At 37.2% G+C, this 24,087-nt stretch overlaps 1 protein-coding gene across 2 annotated transcripts in view; it reads right to left on the minus strand.

Annotated features, from left to right (window-relative positions):
• LOC127504033 (potassium/sodium hyperpolarization-activated cyclic nucleotide-gated channel 1-like) overlaps positions 1-24,087 on the minus strand; it is a 111,819-nt gene that overhangs the window by 82,867 nt on the left and 4,865 nt on the right. For both annotated transcript variants that reach the window (XM_051878351.1, XM_051878352.1), the window contains exon 2: positions 16,488-16,911. In XM_051878351.1, the coding sequence (XP_051734311.1) occupies positions 16,488-16,911 (424 nt within the window). The remainder of the gene's footprint in view (positions 1-16,487; positions 16,912-24,087) is intronic.

The following is a 24,087-nucleotide window of genomic DNA, read 5'->3' on the forward strand; positions in this document are numbered from 1 at the left end:
GTAAATTCATGTCTGGACGACAAGCCATGAAAGAAAAATGCACAAACATGAAAGAGGGCGAATAAAGTGGCTTAATTTCTCCTGAGAGTGTAACACTGCAAAGACTTCTTAAAGGAGGATTTGAATTTTCTACCCTCTTTCTCTGAAGAGCATCTGTCCTGTTTTTAGTGTCGCTCTCTCCATCACATGTCTTTCTGCATTACTTAACAGCTCTTGGTCTCAGTGCAAAAATCCAGCAGAGGTATTAAGCTTGGGCTTTTCATGAACATGCATAAGAATTATTTCCCCTTGGGCTTCCTTTTCTAATGCTACCATCTATGTCATCATCACCAACCCATTATCATTACCAGTAGCATCGCAATCGAAATGAAAGTGTGATTGATTTAGTTTCAGCATTGGAAGTATGCAAATACGCTGTCGTAGAAAACCTCCTTCAGTATTATGACATCTTCAGGATTTGAGTGGATTTTCAATGACGATTGTGCAATTTTTCTCACGTATGGGACAATGGAAGGAACTAGCGCTGTTTCCCTGCACAATTTCACTTTGTTTTGGCCCGACTCCACCTAATCACACTACTAGAGTGAAGATCCGTTTAATTCTAAAAGGATTACTCCAATTTTAGTTTAGTTATAGAACAAATTTGCGTTAGTGCCAGCACGTTTCATGGACTTTAGCACATTAGCACGGTTAGCACATTAATATTAGGGGTATAAATTACCAACTTTTTTAAAAAAAAAGATTGCTTTCAGCTACAGTAAATATTGGTAATTGGAAGCTCCCCATGAGAATATACATGCAATACAGATGGGGAGAAAATCTGTGACAAATGTAACTCATTCCTTCACATCAAAAGACACGTCTCAGTACATTAACCTGGCAACAAGCCATTAGCGCACCAAAACATTATAATGAATCAATTTTTGTGCTGCGACATCTCTTATTCAGAATCTGAGACCCAATCCAATTTGCATCTGTTCATGAATCTCTTCGCTTTGTGGTGCCAGATCAAGACTACTGATCAATTAATCCATTACTTTTACTGCTTTTAGCAATTTTGAGGGGAATATCAGTATCACATATAAAATGTACCTGACATAAATCACTGAAATAGGCAATTCTGAAAAAACACATTTCTCTTTGTGACAACTATAAGCTCTATAAAAAAGAATCCTAGCCAATCAGAAAATGTAGAGTCAACTCTCTGTCTAATCAGTATGTTCAAGTTTGTTGTCTTTGGAGGGTGTGCCTTTGGTCAGAGGGTGTTTAATTTAAGTATGGTGGAAGTTATCAACTTCCTGAATGTGCTTAAAGCTTTAAAATAAAATCATTATTGACCATTTTTACTTAATACACATATCTTGTACATGCATATTATTCAAAAGTATAAAAAATGTTTTGTTTTCATCAAAATAACTAGCTCTCTGATCCTAAATGACTTTCCTTTTCAGGTGACATCATCAAGGCCGCATAAGTTTTGACCAATGAGTGTTGGCCGTGTTTCAGGAAGGGAGGAGTCATCCATGGTTGACTACGAACTCTGGTAGGCAGTGCCCACTTATGATTCAATCTATCCCTGATTAATTCCTCTACATTTTTTGTTGTTTTGTTGTTGAATATTCAAAAATACAGGGTAAAAAACATTAATATTGTTATGATGTAAAATAACTCTTATCTATTTTGATTTATTTTAAAATGTCATTTATTCCTGTGATGACAAAGCTGAATTTTATTTTATCTTATTTATCTTAATATTTTTGTGGGAACCATCATACTTTTTTCAGGATTCTTTAATGAATAGAATAAAATTTATTTGCAATGGAAATATTTTGTAGTAGTATAAAGGTCTGTATGGAAGCTTGTTTCCGCCACTAAATAAAAAAATTAAAAAGATAATTGCGACTTTTTATCTCACAATTCTGACTTTTTTTCTCGCAACTGTGTTTTTATCACGCAATTCTGACTTTATAACTCACAATTCTGATTTTTTTCTCGCAATTCTGACTTTTTTCTCAGAATTGCGAGATATAAACTCACAATTGCGAGTTATAAATTCAGAATTGCATCTTGCATCAGAACTCGCAATTGCATCCTATTAATTGTGTTTATATCTCACAATTCTGAGAAAAAGTCAGAATTGCAAGTTTATATCTCGCAATTCTGACTTTTTCTCAGAATTGTAAGATATAAACTCGCTATTCTGAGAAAAACGTCAGTCTTTTTTCCCTCACAATTAGACATTATATCACGCAATTCCGAGTTTATATCTCACAATTCTGAGAAAAAAGTCAGAATTGCGAGAAATCAGAATTGTGAGTTTATATCTCGCAATTTTCACATTTTTCTTGCAATTGCGAGTTTATAATTTGCAATTCTGACTTTATATCACACAATTCTGACTTTATAACTTGCAACCTTTTTTATTTTTTATTTCATGGCGGAAACAAGCTTCCATATTTAGTATCACTTTTGATCAAGGAATCAAAAGTGATATTAATTTCATTTTTTTTTTTTTTTTTAAATCTGAAAAAACTTTTGAACAGTATAGTGTATGCCACATTATGGAAGTAAAATGGGTTCCAAATACTGCTTTATAATGACTTTAAGTCACGATTTCTACATATATAATGTAGAAACTCAAAGCATTCACTGACAGAGTTAAAAAGTGTCTTGGAGTAATTTTTTGGTTGGTATTTCACATGGTTCCCTAGTGTGCAGGTTTGTGGCAGTGGGACTTATGTCCACCCACCAGTCCATGTCTAGTGTATACACAGCCACAGCTAGAGAAAATAAAACAGATTAGGATAATCTGTGGAATTATCGGTCTTAAATAGTCCATGTTCCTTCTTCATTATCCAGAGTGGTCTTGCAGATGGAACGTCAATATGTGTTAATGCTGTTCTGTGTAAACTAAAAGCTTGCTGACAGAGTCACAACTTTAAAAAAAAATCTCAATGTCAGTGAGGAATAACACTTTTTTTCTCTTCATTTTATTTAATCTGCTTTAGCAATGAAGACAACAATTATTTCCTTGGGATTGTAAATCCATGTGCTTAAATAGATTACTCACACAGTGTCCTTAACTCACCATAAACAATGCAGTCACCTTACTGAACTTTTACTGCTGCAGTTTTTTGCTTTGTCTACAGGGGGCATTGCTTGGAAAAAATGGGCTTTTGGGTGAGTCAGCATTTCTGTACCATATGTTCTGTACCAAGTGGGTAAGTGCTTTAAGGTAGTGAAGTATAACTAAAGACCTAAAGCCCCAGCAGGCTGTTCCTTCGACTAAAAGAACCCCAGTTGGTGCTTTTTAAATGTCACGGAACACAGACAAATCTCATGTTGTGTTAAAAAGCAGTGGTGTGAGAAATAGTTGGGTTTCCAAAAATGGAAGCGTCCAAGTCCATCCCCACTGGCACACAGAGTGGTGCAGTGCAAGATGAAGCAGGGGATATTCTTTAATAATTGGATCTAGAATAGGAGCATCTTCACAAAAATACCTCAGGTGAAAATAATCTAGCAATCTTCTAGCCAAGGAGGTAGTTAATGAATTATTGGATCAGATTCCACATCTGACGCTGATGGGGATTTAACCAATGGCATAAAAAAGACTGCTGTGGTCTTTCCTTGTTTTTATCATTAGCAGTGTATCAAAGCATGCAGTTTGTTGAAGACTCTGGGTTAAGACAAAAATCATGCTTTTCCAATTAAAATATATATAATGTCAATAAAATATTAAATATTTATATAAATTAGACCTATATTTATATATGAAAATAACGTATGCAAAATAAATTGTGTGTATATATATTTGTGTATATGTAAGCAATAAGATACGAGAGGCTGTGCTGTATAGTGAATAAGTCAAGCTGAAGATCGCTGTTAGGCACAACGCAAAGCATCAACTTTCATGAAGTAAACTTTTTCTAAAAGCCTTCCTTCCTCCGGAAAAAAATAGTCCCTGACCGTGAACAGCAACAGAAGTTACATTTTCACGCCATTAGATGGCGGCAAAGACTGTCTTTATGAGTGTGTCAGTCAGTAGCGAAGACTTTTACATTGAAAAGACTGAATTGTTGTGAACACGGAACAAGACGCAACTGACAAATGCTTTGACTAGCGCTGTCAGTCACGGGAAAACCCCTTAACTGTTAAAAGGACAAGATAATACATCGGACATTTAAACAGATTTTTATGAACATAGGACTGACCTTAAAGAAAATGCTAAATCTGAATGCAGGTAATAAACTAGATCTTTTCCTCACAACACTCTTCTACATAAAACAGTAAGCTTCAATGAACAATATCAATTGAGAACATACAGTTTACGTTGCTAAGAGTGGTTGCTAAGGGTGTTGTGTAGTGATACACAGAACCGTTGAGTGAAGGGGTCATAGCTGTGTTTTATTGTGAATAAAACACAACTATTGACCAATCAGAATAAAGGACAGGAACTAACCGTTTTATATATATATATATATATATATATATATATGGCCGATTATATCCTGTCAATCAAAAGTGTGCAGAAAAACGTATGTGGACTGCATCTCATTGTGTGTGAAGACAATCTCTCGTGTTGAATTTAGTTAACGCGACATTAACAAAATTGCATTAAAGCAGACCCTATTTAACCCTATGAATCACCCGTAGTTAAAGCCAGGGTTGCCAGGTTTATAATCTCAAAGATAATCGCAAAGAGCTTTGTTCTTTCTTCTGATAAGAAACAGTCTCAGTTTTTAAATTCTGTCCATTTTATCACGAAATTCAAACAGTAAATGGCGTTTTGATGCTCTTAAACATGACGTGACAGATCGCTGTAGCGCCCCAGTTCAAGTGGCAGCGTGAGTCTTTTTTTCCACATTAATATAGGTTAGGCTATATATCTCGAAAAACATGCATGAACATCAAAAATGTATGTTGAAAGATACAGTACATCTTACCGAAATGTATCATGTCTCATGTAATGTGTTTCAACCGTGGACAGACGTCAATAAAGCAGCTAGAGATGAGCTTATTTACTTTTAATTATATGTTTAAATAAATTTGCCATGAAGACAAGTGCTTATGAAAACTACCTTATTACCTACATTACAAACATTTCAGTTTTTATTGAGTGTAATTATTATATCTGAAAATAAATAGCAGCTGAATATATAATACCTCTATTGTTAATTGTAACCACTAATATTATAGTGTACCAAATGAGAGCGTTCCCTGTATAGTTTGCAGCATTATTTGGGAGAGATTTTTTTTTCCTTAAGAAAAATCAAACTATTGATATCAGCATCAGCCGATATCATTCTGAATAATCGGCTATCGGTATCGGCATCGGTATTTAGCATCGGTGCATCTTTAATAAATATAGGCCTATATGTGTGTGTGTGTGTTTAAACTGAAATATACTGCAATTAAATTTATTTTTTTGGATTTGATATTTTTTCTGTTTATTTATTTTTTCTGTTTATTTTTTTCTGTTTACTTAATATAATAATTATAAAAAGACTGTATGCGGGTTTATGCAGTTTCCCAGTGATGCTCTGTTCTTATCTAATCATTTGGTGTGCAGCAAAATGAAATGCAGGTTATGGAAGCATCAGGTTCACTGCATGTGTAACACTCAATGAACGGATGTTATTGTACATCTAATCTGTGCATTAACATCTACGCTGATCTGCAGTAAAACCATGATGCATAAGCATCTGTGTGATTAGAGTGTGTCAGGCGCTATCAGATATACATGTGTGCACAAACACACACAAGACGGAGGACAGACGGGCAAAGAGACTGAAAGAGACAGAGCGTGAGACGTCGAACACTGAGGGCAAAACCATGTTTGTGCAAATTGTTTTAATCTGCCAGAGTTGCTCTAAATTCACTGGAGAATGAAGCAGCAGTGTAATAATTTGCTTTGGGTAAGAGATTGATTCAGCATCACTCTCTGTGTATGGTTTTCCCAGCATCCCCTGTTCTCCTTTGGGGCGATAGGCGGCTGGTACCCACGGGCAACGAGCGAAGGAACGACTAGTTCTTGTTTATCCTCCTGCGAGCTGCAGTGCTGCTGTTTGCCTGCTCTTCTGTACAGTGCAGCGCGGGCCAGTTTTGGGCAAAGATTAATTGTTAATTGAGAGGAAGAGGGGAGAAATTGCATTAGCATGCCCGAACAAAGTGAGCCTCTTGAGAAATCTAATTAAGCAAAGACACATGAGTTTAAAGAGCAAGAATAAAAGTGAACGGGACAAAAAACAACATGGTCCTTGGGATTTATCTTCTCAAATTATGACTACTGATCTGCACATATAATCCTAATTAGCAGGATTTGAAGAGGAAATATTTATTAGCAATTTAACTTTAAGAGGTTTAGGATCTACTGTATGTGCCCAAACTACCCTGGAAGGAACACCCTGACCTCAAATGACTGCTAAACTGTATTAACAATAAATAAAAATATACTTATAAATAAATCATAAATGAATACATTTTTCTACAGATTATGTGGATTGTGCACAATTGGGATTTTGTTATTTCTATGATATAAACAGGTCGATATCATGAAAAATGAAGTCATATTTCACCTCAAAATCATATATATATATATATATATATATATATATATATATATAAAATTTAAAATGACACTTTTAGGCCACTTTATATTGATGCTAAATTGTTTTTGTTTTCTGTTAAAATGTTATATTGCAGCTTAATAATCCTTGACTTGAATATGACCCGGACATTTCTTTCCGAAAATCAGCGGATACTGATGTCAAGAGGTCTGTACAATATGAATAAACATATAGCCATAATCCTATCATACCTTATCTAATACCATGTTAATACATGTGTACATTGTTGTTACAAAATGAATCTCATCTACAGACATTGATCAGATTCTCAGGACTACGTTGGACTTCGAAACCATTAAAGCAGATTTCCTGCTAAAGAGATCTTGTCCAAACACCCAGTCACATATACTCTCCGCGTGATGAGAGCTTTTAGCCCACTGAGGAAGGCAGACAGCTTTCACACACGCACGCACGCGCAAAGTGATGAGGATATTCAGTGGCTCAAGAGGCTTGTGTAAGCAGCCATCTACAGAAACAATGCTTTAGCCAATTAGGAGCGCCACTTTAACCTGCCATTTGCATATCTGAAATCTCACCTTGACTCATTGGATGCCATTTTTAGACTTACTCTCTTTATGCTATTTGAGTGTAATTGTTTATAAATAGGAATGGAAAAACAGATTATGGGTACAAAAGTAAAATAGGTCGAGAATAACTTTTAATTTTGATTTTAACATACAATGCAAAGTTAAACACTAACACAATCAATGCTTCCGTAATGGCAGTTTCCTGCACTGTAAAATCTGTAAAACTGACAGTAAAAAACAGCGGTAACACTTTACAATAAGGTTCATTAGTTAAACATTAGTTAATGTATTAACTAACATGAACTAACCATGAGCAATACATTTGTTACTGTGTTTACTAATCTTCGTTAATGTTAGTTAATGAAAATACAGTTGCTTATTGCTGTTCATTATTAGTTCATGTTAACTAATGTAGTTAACTAATGTTAACTAATAAACCTTATGGTAAAGTGTTACCAAAACAGCAACTGTGGTTGCCAAAAAATAAATATGGAAGATACATTTTTAGGCTTTACAGATTGAACTTAATTTTACAGTAGAATAAGAATACAGTTTCATTAACTGATATAATATAGCAAAACGTAATACAAAACCCTAACGTATATAACTGATAACAAAAAAAACTAACTTTAAACATAATGATTTAAATAATAATAATTAAAAAATATAAATCTAATCTGAAGTGTAACAGGGAATTCTGGAAATGTCAATATTCCCAGAATTATCAAAAACTTTACAGTTAACAGTATTTTACCATAAAATTAAATGAAATATCCTGTTAGATCCGTTACAGTTTTTCACTGTATATAGTAAGGGAACTTATCGTTAAAGTCACCATGAAATCAAATTTGACATTTTTTTTTTTTTTTTTTTCATGGAATATTGCACTATTTATTATACTGTAAATGATTTATCCGTGCACATCTTTATTATTATTTTTTTTAATTCATGTACTCTTGTAATCTTTAACCAAAATCACTTCCCCTGTCCCTCTTGCAGCAACATCTCATCTCTTCTCTGATGTCGTGTTTACTGACACGAAGGCGGGACTCACATGAAATCCACCAATAGCAAACCACAACTATCCAATCAATTCCAAATGGTCAATATCAAGTCTTGCCCTACAATTTTTCTTATTCAAGAAGCCTTTTTACTCTGATATATGTCACAACAGGGAAGAAAAGTATATCGCCACTTCCATTTCACGGTGACTTTTTTACAGAGTAGGCTGTTTTATTTGCCCTCATGGAACTCACAACTAAATATGAACAAATGTGTCATATTATCTGGCCAAATCTGAGGAAATAACTCATGCTGTCAAGATAACCAGCTCAATCTCACTCAGCTGTGTTCTGCTTTCAGGCAATGACTGGTGGTAGAAGCCATCCTGTTCTTGCATCTTGAAGGTGTGACTGAACTGTTTGTGCTTCTGATTCTAATACCTGGCACAGACGCAAAATCTCGCTGAGGAGGCAAACACGCAATATCCTCGCCTGCCCTCACCTAGCATTAACTCTCTCACCAGCATAGCCTCTTGACACCTGTGTGCCACTCAGGGGCGGGACATATGTGGAGAAAGGATGAGTCATCAGAAACAGACACAGGTGCTTTGAAAAACACACAGGTGGATGACAAAACAGTGTCTGACTAACCTGAGAACAACACGGGAACCATCCCACTGTTCCTGAGTCCCAAGTGATGTAGCTGCTTTTCAGGAGCAACATTTACTCTGGGATTTGGTGACCTTTTGTTTTAGAAAGGACAGTATTGACCCGTTGAATGTGACATTTGAATGCACTGTGTATTTCTGAGGTGCCAAGCACCTAGACAGTCGCCAAACAAACATACTTTTAAATGAATTAAATTCAGAATTAAAAGAGCGCTCGGTGTTGAATACAAATCTATAAGTTTATATAAACTGAGAGAATAGTCTAAATTATTTTCTGGGGAATTTAAGAGCCTTTAACAGTTTGTATAAATAAACAAAATTAATTTTTACATTTTAAAAATGTAAAAATTAAAAATAAATTATTATCTTTGTTTTATTTATTTTTTTTAGTATTTATTTTATCCTTATTTAAAAATTAATTAACTGATCTTTGATTCCTCAAAGGGTTAGTTCACCCAAAAATGAAAATTCTGTCATTTATTACTCACCCTCATGTTGTTCCAAACCCGTAAGACCTTCGTTCATCTTCGGAACACAAATTAAGATATTTTTGATGAAATCTGAGAGGTTTTTTTTTTATCCACCTTAGAAAGCAACGTAATTACCGTCATTCAAATTCCAGAAAAGTAGTAAAGACATAGTTAAAATAGTCTATGTGACTACAGTGGTTCAACTTTAATGTTACGAAGTGACAAGAATACTTTTTGTGCGCAAAAACAAAACAAAAAAATAACGACTTTATTCAACAATTCCCTGTCATTCTCCTATGCAGTTTATATCTGAACGCCGACTTAGAATTGGCCGACGCTGTACATGTGAGCAGCATGACACATGCGTGTGATGCTGACACAGGAGCCGGCCAATAATGAGCCAGCGTTCGGACGTAAACACTAAAGCTCACAAAATGTATCATAACATTTAAGGTTGAACCACTGTAGCCACGTTGACTATTTTAACGATGTCTTTACTACCTTTCTGGACCTTGAATGATGGTAATTATGTTGCTTTCTATGGGGGATAAAACAAACTATTGGATTACATCAAAAATATCTTAATTTGTGTTCCGAAGATGAAAGAAGGTCTTGGAACGTCATGAGGGTGAGTACTTAATGACAGAAATTTCATTTTTGGGTGAACTAACCCTTTAATTCCAGATTTCTGAGGCTTTCTTCAAGGGCACAGCCCAAGCTGAGACTTGCACAATGTCCCACAGGATTCTCACTGTCCTAAAAAAGAAAAACCTGCAGGTGAAATTGGGGCTTGTTGGATGACCTCATCTCCAGACTAGTTTACTAACATTGACATCATTAAGTACCTCTCTGCCCCCCTACTGTGCTAAATGAGCTCAGTACGTGGGTCTGATTTTCTCCTTTTAGATCAATTTACTAGCTCACTGATGAATCATTCTGCTTGAATTTCTCCCAGGTTGAGACATGTTTAAAGAGACCGTGTCATTTGACTGATGTTCACGATCTTCTGTTGGATGTGACCTATTTGGTTTCCACGGATGGATGATGTGGTTTATGTGCAACCCCCATTAAAAGAAATTAAGGTATGATCACTTCAGGTATTTATGGTTAATTCTGCACTTTTTAAGTACACTCTTAAAAATTAAGGTTCTTTATCAAAAAGGTGGATCCATGAAGATTTTCAAACATTCATTGAACCTTTCCATTGTATAAAATATTTTTTTTATATATACTGGAAAATGGTTCTTTGGATTATTTTTCACACTAAGAAAAATGGTTCTTTAAGAACTGTTCAATGAAAGGTTTTTTAGGGAACCCAAATAGTTCCTCTATGGCATCACTGCAAAAACCTCCTTTGGGAACCTTTATTTTTAAGATTGTATTTATTTTCCTTAAAGTCCTCTCATAATGTTATTTAAGATTTCTGACACCAAAACGGTTGTAATTTACATTTTTAACCCTATTTCCACATGCTGTTTTTGCTACTCTACCTTTAAAGTCCCCTTGTAGCCAATAATTATATCCTTTAAAACTCATCTTTAATCACCAAATTTACATATTTAAACGTTTTTTTTTTCCTGTGAAAAAAAATTCTTCATGCCTTAAAGAGAAAATACTCAGAAATGGTGTTGACTTATGAATTTGCACATGGTTTGTCTTAAAGCATATTAAAAACACCACATAGATGTATAAACAACATTAAAAACTTGATATTCACAACAGGGGAACTTTAAGACTTCTATACAGTATGTAAAAACCCGTTATGCTTGGCAAGCCTTTGTATACTGGCAAATATAACACTGTCATTTATCAGGATGGGCCAATCTTGAAAATACTGAATATGCATTGATATGCAAATGTGACAAATCATTTGTTAATGTGCTTATGGTTGTGACATCATGACCATAATGTCTTCTGATTATGTCAATTGCATCTTAGTTGGGGTGGACTGTATTATGAACCGAGTATGAAAAAGTTCAGAATACAGTAGCATATTACCAATTCCCTCTCAATTTTTTTTTCTTGCTGCCTACAGTTACGACATTGTTACACAAATTTGGATTAAAAATGAAAAAAAAAAAAGTAATTTAAAAAAAATAATTTGCAAGTGTTACATTTTAGAGTTGTATTTGCACTCTGATGCAAGAAAACCTTCTTTCATACTCAGAAACCTCCTTTCATACTTTTATTTCAGAAGAGCAAAGAAATCCTGTTTTCCATAATACATTCCCTTTAAATGTTTCACTTGTTTAAAGATGAGTGCATTTTAGCTGGTAAAGTTACCTGCGCTGGGCACTGAGAGGGAACAGCTGTGTTTTGTTGTGGGTTCTACACTGATACACATACACACACACACCATAAGGCCTCCACAGAGCAGACAAAACGCTGGTGTGAGAGCAAATGGACAGATGTGACCCTCATTGACTTGGGGATTCGAGCACTCACTTGTCTCCCTAGTCTGTTGATTTTGCCTCTCTTTTCCCAAAATCACACTGAATGATCAATCCCTCCTGCTTTTCTTCCATTCTTTCTCTGCTTGTTCATCTCTGTCCCAATCCAAATAGCATTAAAAGAGCTTTATAGAGCATTTCAGAAACAGACTATGAGCAAAAATGATGATCCCAAAAGAGGAGCTACTAAAACATGTCGTTTTGTCTCAGTGGATTCATTAGCCATGATACTCTTTGAGGAGATTCCTAATGGTTGTGAACTAGTTTCCGGTCGTTATTGGTTAAGTTTAACTGCTGTGTTAAAACAATATCACACTTAAAATCGTGTTTTTCTGAATATGAAAGTGATTAGGCCTACCTACAGCAGAATCAAAGCTGATGATATTCGGGAGGAAAAAACAATATTGATCGTGTGATACAGTTTACACATCACTCTTACACACACACACAAACTTAATTTACACAATACACTATCATTCAAAAGCTTGGGGTCAGCAAGATTTTCTGAAGGGTCATGTGACACTGAAGACCGGAGTAATGATGCTGAAAATTCAGCTTTGCATCACAGAAATAAATTACATTATAAAATATATTCAAATAGAAAGCAGTTATTTTAAATTGTAATAATATTTCACAATATTGCTGTTTTTACTGTGTTTTTTAATCAAATAAATGCAGCCTTGGTGAGCATAAGAGACTTCTTTTAAAAACATTTTAATAATCTTACCAACCACAAAGCTTTGAATGGTAGTGTATTTACTAAAAAATTAAAGTCCCCCTGTGGTGAAAATCAAGTTTTTGATGTTATGTGTTGTTTTTAAAATGCTTGAACACAAACCATGTAGAAATGTATAAGTCAACACCATTGCTGAGTATTTTCTCACTGCAGTGGTCTAAAAAAACGTGGTTTGAAATGCCTGGTGTTTTTGACATCACAAGTGACCTTGTAAACCAATCACGTCAAAGTGTGATCATCAATGAGTGGATCTCTGGTGTGAGTGAGTGGAGGTGGGGCTAATTTGCATATTCATAGAACCACGTATACTAAATGAGGCAAGGGTGTAGAGTTACATTCAAGCTATTTTAAGGCATGAAGAATTTTTTTCAAGGAAAAAAGTTTAAATATGTAATTTTGGTGAAAAAAGATTAGTTTTAAGGGATAAAATTGACTACAGGGGGACTTTAAAAGGTCTGACAAAGATGTGTGATATGATATATATTGCTATATCTATTATATATATATTGTTATAAACTATCTATTCTGAATCAAAACAGAAAGACCCATGTAGTGTCTGTCTGAACATAGCTGAGCTATATAACCAGTTCTTAGAAACCAGTGTTATAGCAAGTTATGTAAGGAATTCTGGTCAATTAGCCCTTATTCAGGAAACACACAGAATGAATTTCTGTGTAAATTGTACTGTGTAAATCCCATTCAATTCAATGCAACAATTTAACCATGAATAGATTTACACAGGGAACCATCTCCATAGGATGTATGTGCACTATTCTACTTGAAACTCCCTTCCCCCTCTATTTAGGTGTCTCTTCAGAGGAAACAGAGAGAAAAAGCGAGAAACAGACACAGAGGAAGTGAGAGACAGGAAGTAAAGGGTGATAAAGCAGTGTTAAGTGAAAACATAAAGAAAAAATGCTAGATAATAGAAAGATTTTGAAGAAATTGAGTGGGTAAGGAAATGAAACAGAGATAGAGAGGGAAGCAAACTGCATAGACATGTGCATATATGCATAAGGAAGATTGCATATGCAAAGATTGCATGTGCATGAGCAACCCAATATAATCTACATTTTCTGTAAACCCTTCAGGCTCTACTGAACAACACGTCTGCTCTGCGTCGGCCTCTTGATTCACACTCCAGGTTTCATTAAAGCCCATTTAGACTCTGCACCATGTCACACTGCAGCATCGTGATCCACGCGCTAACTCACGTCACAGCTGTGTTTGAGCTGATCAGGGTAGCGTGACTTCATTCAACATGGCGGTAAATCCACAGAGGTGTGTACGGTGTGGTATATAGCGCACAGACCTGCTCACGGCAGGATTTAGACAGAGATAGCGGACCCCGGAATCACAGCATGTGCCAGCAGCGCAACCCGAGGTCGGGAATAAACATGCTCCTCCCTGACAATCAAAACATCTTTCTGAGAAGGGAATGGAAGAGGGTGGGGGAGGTTTATGGCTGCCTGAGTGTGGAAATAATATGCAATAATGCATGTGATGTGCAATATATATAGATATAAATATGCAAGTAGCACCTTGTTATTATTTATTGCCTTGCAATAAAGAAACCACATAGCAGTGAGAAAAAAAGAGAGTGAGACAGGGCTGATAGTCATTTCCCAGAATGCATCAGTGCAGCATGAGAGAGGGGAAATGGTGTGTATAATGTGGATGCTTCCGGGGATGCCGTAAATAAGTGCTTGGTAAAGCCAAGCCTCTGGCCAGGTTTAGCCTGTGGTTCTGGATTGCTACTTTATTTAGAGGCTTTATTAGGTCAAATTAAGGTTTAGTGGTCCTAACACATGCTTCTTAACGCTAAGTATTCAACTTTGGCTCAGACTATTAGAGTTTAGACATCGATACCTCAAATCATGTGGCTGTTTGAGGAGAGGTGTGCGATTAAAGGGTTAGTTGACTATTTTAACGATGTTTTTACTACTTGAATGTGGTAATTTCGTTGTTTTCAGTGGAGGATGAAAAACCTCTCAAATTTCATTAAAATATCTTTGTGTTCCGAAGATGAACAAAGGTCTTACAGGTGTGAAACGACATGAGGGTGAGTAATTAATGGCAGAAATTTCATTTTTAGGTGAACTAACCCTTTAATATTCGCAATCTGACTTACAGTTTTGTGAGAATCACCCTTCAATTTGATGGTTTACTTTGCTGGATATAGCAAATGATGACAAAATTAACATGGTGTATGCTTAATTTCACGATAAGTGTTGGTTTAGGCTATATTTTATCTATTATCTATTGACAGCCCTACTATACAGATAACGATAAAGATATAGTTCTCAATAAAATCATTCTTAATATTAAAGAATAGCTGAGTTCACAGCACAGCTATAACTGTGTATTATATTGTCTTAAAGGGACTTTGGTACAATCTATATCTTTTATTTCAAATATATACACAAATGTCATTTACGTCTGTTTTTGAAGAGTGCGCATGTGCGTACGTGCTCTAGTACGTAAGAACGAGCCTATGATTGATTCTGGAAATGAAGCAAAATAACCCCATGAGAAAATGAGAATTAGTCCTCAGATGCCATGTCCATAATTTATAGCAAAAAAAATCTAGCATTAATTCGATCTCAAACGGATTCATTAAAAGAAGTTCTAACTCCACCACAGGCATGACATCTTTAACCAACGTAGTTGAACGACAAATTTGCGACAGTATAGTATAAACAGAACAATATCGTCCACTGGTGTGGACGCTAATATAGTTATCTTTATAGTTACCATTCTTGGTGTGAACGGGCCTTTACTCTATGGTTTACATTGAAAGTGTCTCAAAATGAGCAAGAATCAATGTAATATCATTTTGCAGAAATCTTGCCATTGGCACATAGATGGGAATTCCACACAACACCATCATGATGGTGAGTTTTAGGCAATGTTTTTACCACTAGGTGTTTTTGGCAATGTTTTTAACACTGGATGTCCTTATACTTTGTTTGTAGAGCACTCTCTGCATAAGCGGAAACAAAAATGTTAATGGAGTCCCTGTCTTAGCTAATACTACGGTAGATGGGCAGCAGAACACAATAGTAATGAATCAACCCTGATTACTGTCTGCCGCATTAGTTTGTTTTACTCTTCCTGAGAGGTACATCTGTATTTCAATTAGGTAAGATCAGAAAGCGTCGACTCTGCTCTCTACTTGTCCTAGCTTGGGCGTCTGCCAGCTGAAGAGGAAGATGAACTGGCAAAGAGAGAACTCTTTCTTCTCTTTCATAGCTTCTAAAACTCCTTGAAATCCCTGATGTCGCATTTTTTTTCTTACCTCGCAAAATCAGTTAACCATATCTGATGGTTTCAATCTTTTTTTTTATCATGCAACAAACCTTCAGTGGCAAAAAAGGGTTGTCTGAGTTGGGTTAACTTTCATAACATAAGCTGTAATTTACTGTACAGTTGGCTAGGGATAATAGCAGGTGGGAAGCAGAAACACGCACTGTTTTTCTGATAAAACTGACCTTACAGTGCAACAACGCTCTTGTGAAAACTGGTCCAGTTGGGGAGGGCTTGCATACCGCATACGCAAGATTAATGCTTTGTATTTTAGCTTGAGGTGTCTCAGACAGTAGTGGGAGTGAAGTGCTCTAGTATGAATACTGAGGCAGTTAATAGTTTTGCTCAGCTGCTCTTGCAGCGTTGAAGAGGCCGGCTCCTCTTCCCGCTCTCGCTCCCCAGTGCAGCTCTTGAGGTGTTGCCGAGGGCTAAGCGGCAGATATGCTTACCTTAACCCCCAAATAAGTCTCTCCACCTCTATAGAGTATGCGTCAGAGGTCTCGGAGAGAGCTGCATGCTGCAGAACAACACCTGAGCTCAAAGCACCTTGGGTCAAATGCGTCTAAAACACGCACACACACTTAAATGTGCACAACTAACATCTTGTTCATATTGGAAGCTAACAAAGCCAAGATGTGTTACTAAAGGCCATCTGCGTCATAGTTCGTTCACACACACACTCATACACACACTGTCCCCTCACCTCCTCCCACTGGTGGATGTATCTGATGAGGCGTGAAAGCCTGAGAAGACGGAGCAAGCTGAGGATTTTGGTGAAGCGTACGATACGCAGCGCTCGGGCCGTCTTGTAGACCTCCGAATCGAAGCCTTTCTCCACTATTAGAAAGATATAATCCACTGGGATGGAGGACAGGAAGTCTACCACGAACCAACTCTTCAGGTAGTTCATCTTAATGACCTTTGGGTCCAAGATGATCTCCGAGCTCTCCTCGTTCACAATTCCCGTTCGGAAGTTCATGACCAGGTCCACCAGGAATATGGTGTCCGAGGCCACATTGAAGACGAGCCAGGTGGTGGTGGTTTGCTCGGAAAAGAAGGTAATTCCCACAGGAATGATAATAAGATTCCCCATCATCATGATGAGCATTATCAAGTCCCAGTAGAACCTGCAGAGGAGACAAAAAGTGACGTGTTAATGCGGGATCAGTTGAAGGCAAAACCGTTTCTTTCCTAGCTTAGCAGATTTGTGCGACATTCAGAATAAAAAAACTGATTCCCTTGCAATTCATGAGTGTGAATTTTAGGGATGCATGATATATCGGCCACAATATCGGCATCAGCCGAAACATGTCCATTTTTAATGTTATCGCTATCAGGCCGATAAGAAACTTTGGCCGATATATATTAAAGCCGATATCATGCCATATATCATGTCTGTAAGGCCTATAAATCTTCACACTTTGGATTTTTAAGCATTTTACACGACTTTTTGTCTTGACGAACTTTGCTTTCTTACATAATTACATAATCTCACAAATTTAATTTGCAATCCTACATTATTTTTGCTACCTCAATTCAAAAATATTTTTAAAAGGAATTCTCTTTTCAGTTCTAAATGCTGCACAACCCTCCAGCTTAGACCGGCATGAATTTCCTGGTTTGTATACATAAGCATCCCATTCTGAAGACGAGCATCTAAAACATTTGCTGGTGACTAAATTTTTGGTCAAACTTATGGCTTAACCATTCCCATTAGCTGAACTAACAAAGCTTTACCCATGAATTGACTTTACAACCCCTTCAACAGCACTTTCACATTCCCTTCCATCCTGATTCTATTCCCGATAGCAGAAAAAAGCTAGTGCCCTTTTCAGCAAGAAGATGATGTAGCAGGACTGGCAAGATTAAATTCCTGCTCTTTTCTGCTGGAATGCCCTCATTCCGACGGCCCTCAGATATTTGTGATGTTTCTATGGGTTCTGTCTAACAGACTTCCTTCAGCGATCAGTACAGCTCGCGCCTGCAGTCCACGCATGATGCACTACAGCTCATTTCCCTGTCGCTTTTGATATCACCGCCAACACTTCCTGCTGGATTGCCGCCCTGTGACAGCGCAGCACGGCTCGCGCTTTGCTCTCTGGATGAGGAGGCAAAGAGCCACAGGACCGAAAATGAAAGAGGGCGATTGTAACATGAGAGGGTTTCCCTTTCTTATGCGAGAGTTGTGTGTTTACAACCGTCTGTGTGTGACATTCGGCTTTGCTTGTACAATACGCAGAAAGCTAATTAAAGGTACAGGCTGTAACTGCAGAGCCAGCAGCACATGCACCCTCAGGAATTAGCTTGTGTTCTGAAAACATGTGAATGGAGCCACCATAGGGTTGAATGGAATCGTGATGGCCGTTTGGAGGTGTTTGTTGATGCAGTACCACTAGCGGCCTGCTGGGCCCAGAAATTATACCATGTGCACTTTATTAATGCATATTGCTAATTAGCTAGCTGAAATCAACACCCACTAGCTGACTAGTTATTTAATGCACTTCTTACAGTGAGGTTAAATGTCTTGATCAAGTGCACATTTGGGATAGTTCATAGATTGTTCCATAGAGAGTTTGTACCAGCAGACTGATATTTCAGTTAGGCTAAATTGGCTAATATTTAGTCATTTTCAGATTATAGGCAAGAACCATGAACTCTTACTTTTATTCTAAATGTCTACAAACACAAACAGCCCTTTGGATAATGCAATTGTTTTCATAATTTTAGTTAATTCAGAGAAAAAATTGTCAGCTGCTATACTGTAAAGCTCATAAAGCTTTTCAAAAATAATGTAAAAGTTTAGTTACACATTGAATTGCAATTCTGTATTCTTGATATGTCCTTCATTCTCTTTCTTCACCAGAGCACTAAACTCGTATGAGAGATTTTCAGTTGCTTGGCAGAAGATGTAGCACACAGCTCGTACAGCAAGAAGGATCGCATTATGATTTCAAACCTTCAATGTTATGTAACAAGACATTCTGTGTTAAATAGACATGCTAAGAATTGAAGGACAAGACAGCAGCATTTGAACTGACTGCTGATGTAATTGATTTCAAGTAAGCATATTCATTCTGAGATCAATTTTTCAGTTTGAAAAAAATTTTTTTTTATTGAATTTATATTATTATTATTTTTTAGTATTTATTTATTCAATTGAATCCTCATCCTTGATGCAAATTCCCTCTTACTGATAATGCTATTAGAACCACCCTGTCCTTCCTGACAGGACCCACACCCGTGGGCTGTTTTGATATCTACTGGTCAAGAAGATGCTTCTGATAAATAACAAAACATCAATCAGCCTCCATTTTCATGTCTAGCAGCGTTTGTCTGCCTTGGCAGACCAGACATGTCTCTGAAATGGCTACAGACTCTGCAATGCACATAAAAAGTCCAGTCTAGATGTCTATTTAGCACAGGTTAGAGACTTCCATTGTCGTTCGAAAGTGTGAATCTAATGTTTGACAACAAGCCAAACCAAACACGAGTGAAGTAATTAGCAAACACTGCTACGTTGGCGGTATTACTCATGCCACCTAATGTGAAGAAATCTTCCTCAGCGCTAACTAAAAAATAGCCGTTTTTAATGTATGCCATGAGCAGACATGAGTCAGCTCTCTGAGAGGAGTCCAGTAGACAATAGAAAAGATTTTGGTAACACTTTACTTAAAGCCTTTATGTATAATGTATTATAAAAATATTTTTAATGCATTCATTACGCTTTGTAATGCACCTTATAATGCATTGTATGGTCTCATGAATAATTGTAACCACATTTATAATACAAAGTTAGAAAGAATAATGCATTAAAACACGACAAACAACCAATTTCAGTTGTAACAAGGAACCTGTGAATATTATAATGCATTTTAATGACCTAGTTCTGACATGAAACTCTAGATGGCGCAGGCTGATAGGTCTTTAACTCATTGGTAGCGATCACGTCATTATCTACATAGCACAGCTGATTGGTTGCTGTTGCATCAGCGGCCATTGAGCTGCGGCTCAACATTATTCAAACAAATACCGGTAGTGATGTTATTAGCAGTCTGCACTGGGCTTTCAGAACCCTTCTCCTTCCCCAGCTCCACCTGTATAGATCTGCTACTGGGGTTAAATCATGTATGTTACATGTGCAGCAGCAGCAGCAGCAGCATGTCTTACATGCTCACAGCAATGTTTGTAAATGTACTGGCAGTAGCATGTCTCGGTACTTGCTTTGCAGCAGCACTGCTAGGACCAAATACATTAACACTGCCATATCCATTACCATGCAAATCTCTATTATCATACCAATCTCCCAAGAGTTGCCATGACAAAAGATAAAATGCATTATAATGTACTGAATACCTTTTTAAAACATTGTACTTAAAGGCTTTAAGTAAAGTATTACCAAGATGCTGTAATGCTCAGAGGTCAGCATATGTACACACACATGCACACATGCTGTAATTGCATTAATGTAGCTACTGTGTCTTGTAAAGACCAAAGCAAGACGTATTTTGACGGGCGCCGGTCTGGCCTAGAGAATCACACAAAATGTCCTGGCCACTGATAACGGCATACATCCATGAACTAAAATAGATGCTTTCAAGAATCCTATCTCATGCTAAAAACCCCTGGCTGGTGCCTCCGATGTGGCCGACGCACTTGGCTGTAATGGATCTGAGCGAATGAGAAAAGCTCTCGGACTTGCTTTATAAATATCTACCGATCCAGTGTCAAATAATTGTCTGTGCTTTGGTCCAAACAAGCATCTTTGGTTAATAATATCCACTTTGGTTATTTTTACTTTTGGGAGCTCTAAAAAGATGATATTGCTTATGCTGTTGGTTGCAGTATAGCTATGAATGTGGATAAATTGCACGTGGAGTATGCAGAGGTATATCGAGTACTTGTATAGAGAGGGTTTTGACAAGCCATTTTGCTTTTGTAACTGTAGCCTTGACAACCGAATGACAGACAGGCTGCATTGTCAGAGGTGGGATGGTTGCCATGTGACCATCTGTCCTACTGGTGAATACTAAAGACAGGCATAGAGGACATGACCTCCACACAATGGTTGTATATGCCCGAATGCGCTTTTCTATCTCTCTACAGCTGCTGCAACTTTCCCTCAGTGTGAAATGTGGATCTTTAAAGGAATAATGTACACAAAAATGAAAATTCTGTCATGTATTAATTCTCATGTCATTCCAGAACCCTTCATATAATGAATGTGAATGAGGCTGTCAAACTCTCAACTTTTGCACTAGATTACATGTATTCTGAATTCATACGATATCTTTGTGTGAGAAGACATTTAAGTTGTTTTTTCACAGCAGTGAGCTATTAACCACCACAACTGCATCATTGAGTCACTGAGTTGAACTCAAGAACCAAATTAGTCTGAAACTCTGAATTGTCAATGAATCACTCAAACTGGTTTTATGATCTGAATCAACCAATTTACTCAAGTAAATGATTCGTTCATGAATCAGTCATCGCGAACGTTATATGTAGCATGGAAAAAAGAGGACTTCAGAGGACATGTAATAAAGTGCACAAGACATAGAAGAAAAAAAGTCATACAGATGTTTATGTCTTTCTTTCTTCAGTCAAAAAGAAGTTATGGTTTTTGAGGAAAACATTCCAGGATTTTTCTTCATATATTGGACTTAAGCAGTTACCAACAGGATGAAGGTCCAAATTGCAAATTTCAATGCAGCTTCAAAGGACTCTACACTATCACAGTTGAGGAATAAGTGTCTTATCTAGCAAAATGATTGGTCGTTTTCTAAAAAAAAAAAAAAAAAAAATTGTATACTTTTTAACCATAAATGCTCTTGTGGCACTAGTTCTGCGATGCGCCACACATTACGTAATTATGTTGGTCGCGAAAATTATGTTGGTAGGGCGAAAAACTCCATCTCATCTTCAAAATCGTCCGACATCGTTGTTTTACCTTTTTTTGTAAAGGCCGTTTGACTTAGTCTTTGCAAGATTGCTTTGTAAACACTTGCTCGGTACTACCGCCTACGTCACGCGTGACATTTCCAACGTGATTACGTAATGCGTGGTGCATTACAGAGCAGTGCAAGATGAGAATTTGTAGTTAAAAAGCATATAATTTTTTTCTTTTTTTTTTGAAAATGACCGATCGTTTCGCTAGATAAGACCCTTATTCCTCATCTGGGATTGTGTAGAGCCCTTTGAAGCTGCACTGAAACTGCACTTTGGACCTTAAACCTATTGGTAACTGTTGAAGTCCACTATATGGAGAAAAATCCTGGAATGTTTTCCTCAAAAACCATAATTTCTTTTCGACTGAAGAAAGAAAGACATAAACATCTTGGATGACATGGGGGTGAGTAAATTATCAGTGAACTAATCCTTTAACCTGCTGTGGCCTGTTTGCAGAACTCTGCAGTCACACTGCATTCATAAATTGGGCGTTTTATTCTGCATTTTATCTGAGAAGGAAAACAGACTTAGGCTATTTAAAGATTACCGAAGGGGCATCAGTTTGGAAAAAGTGAGACACGCAGCCACAAAGACCTTCATTAGACTTTGGGACACGACTTTGAGACAAGCCTCCAAAAAGCAACAGCAAAAAGCATCAATAATGCAAGACAAACTTGCATGCCCCTAAAAATAGAGGTTAATCTGGGTTTAGAAATCAGAGGCCGTTTGATAGGGAGAAGGAATCTGCTCAAATACAAATCCTGCTTTTCCACAACCTGTGTGATTAATTTATAAGCCAGAGATTTGACCCAGGCTCATCTGTTACCTGATAAATCCTGCCACTAAAAAAAAAAACAACAACACACACTCACACACACACACACACACACACACACACACACACACAGTCACTCAAAAAGGTGAAGGAATTCTGGGAAAGTGACGTTTGGAGATCTTCAGTAGACTTTCTTTTCCCCAGTGAAGAATTGTGTGCACAGCTATAGGCTGGACAAACAGGGAAAGCAAGAGACAGATGACATGCAATATGGAGGACCGATAAAAGAAACATACGACTGAGTCACGCATGACAAAAGCCGATGACAAAAGGGCTCAGGCCACATCAAGTCAAGCATGAGCCCTTTCTGAAAACAATGACTAATGAATCTTACTAACCTCCTATTAATCTTTAAAGAACCGCATTGAGTTATTGAGTTTCCTTGATGCTTCAGAACCAAAACAGCACATGTGAATGCTGTTGTCACTCATGTGATGTTTCTGGTTCCAGTATTTTCAGCTCACAGCTGTAGCGTTATTGCAAGAAAATTAGGAAAGAATGACCAAATTTCACAACATTAACTGAAAAAAAAGCATAGAAACAAAAGAGCAATTCCCTGTGTGGGTGAAAACGGAAAGCCATTGTAAATGAGTAGACAATAGTGATTCCTGCCAAGTGTAGCCAGTATCACACGGTTCAGGCTTTCGTCCTTTAAAAGCAATAACGACTGTTATTCTCCTATTTGCTCTCTTTTGCTTTCTGTCCACTGTCTCCTTCTCCATATCTTCTGTTTTCTCTTTCTCACCTGTTTTCTCCTTTTATGGTTCTCTTTGATGTAAAGCCTATTTGGCAAGTGCGATCAAAGGCTCAATATCGTGTGTACCACCTGCAGAACTGAAGCATGGCCATCTAAGAGGCTGTTCACACAGAGCGTGTTTTTCTATTCCACTGTGCTACTTTTCCATTGTTTTTTAATGTAAACACACGCTAGACGGATGTCTTTAACCGTTGTGCTCGCGTCCCATGTCTTTTGCAGCATCTTGCGCATGACACGGCATTTTAAAAACATGCAAGTTAAAAGAAGTTCAACTTTTAAAGGGGTCATGACATGAGAAATCAAATTTGCCTTGATCTTTTGACATATAAGAGGTCTTTGTAGCATTAAAACATCCTGCAAGTTTTATAGCTTAAAATATCCTCGTCATTGTATGCAAAGCATTTATTTAATCAAGCTCCAAAAACGCTTGTTTGGAAATTGGGGGGCTTGTAACATCACACGGGCAAATTCATTTGCAAATGCCTGCCTCCAGAGCAAGACAGGGAGGAATATTTACATCATTGCACCATAGACCCCACCCACTGGCATTCAGTCGCTTAACGGCTGACACTTGCCTACACTGGATGCAAGCGTCACACCAAAAGCAAATAAAAACCATTATAATCACTGATGCTGTCTACACTGAATACAGTATACAGAAGCCCATTTAATTTACTCCACATGCTGGAGTCTGCCGACAAGAGGACAAATGGAGGAGCAAAGAAGCGTAAAGGAACGTTCGCTTTAATAAACACTGTACAGTGT

This window comes from Ctenopharyngodon idella, chromosome 21 (assembly GCF_019924925.1).
Source record: "Ctenopharyngodon idella isolate HZGC_01 chromosome 21, HZGC01, whole genome shotgun sequence".
Lineage (NCBI taxonomy): Eukaryota > Metazoa > Chordata > Actinopteri > Cypriniformes > Xenocyprididae > Ctenopharyngodon > Ctenopharyngodon idella.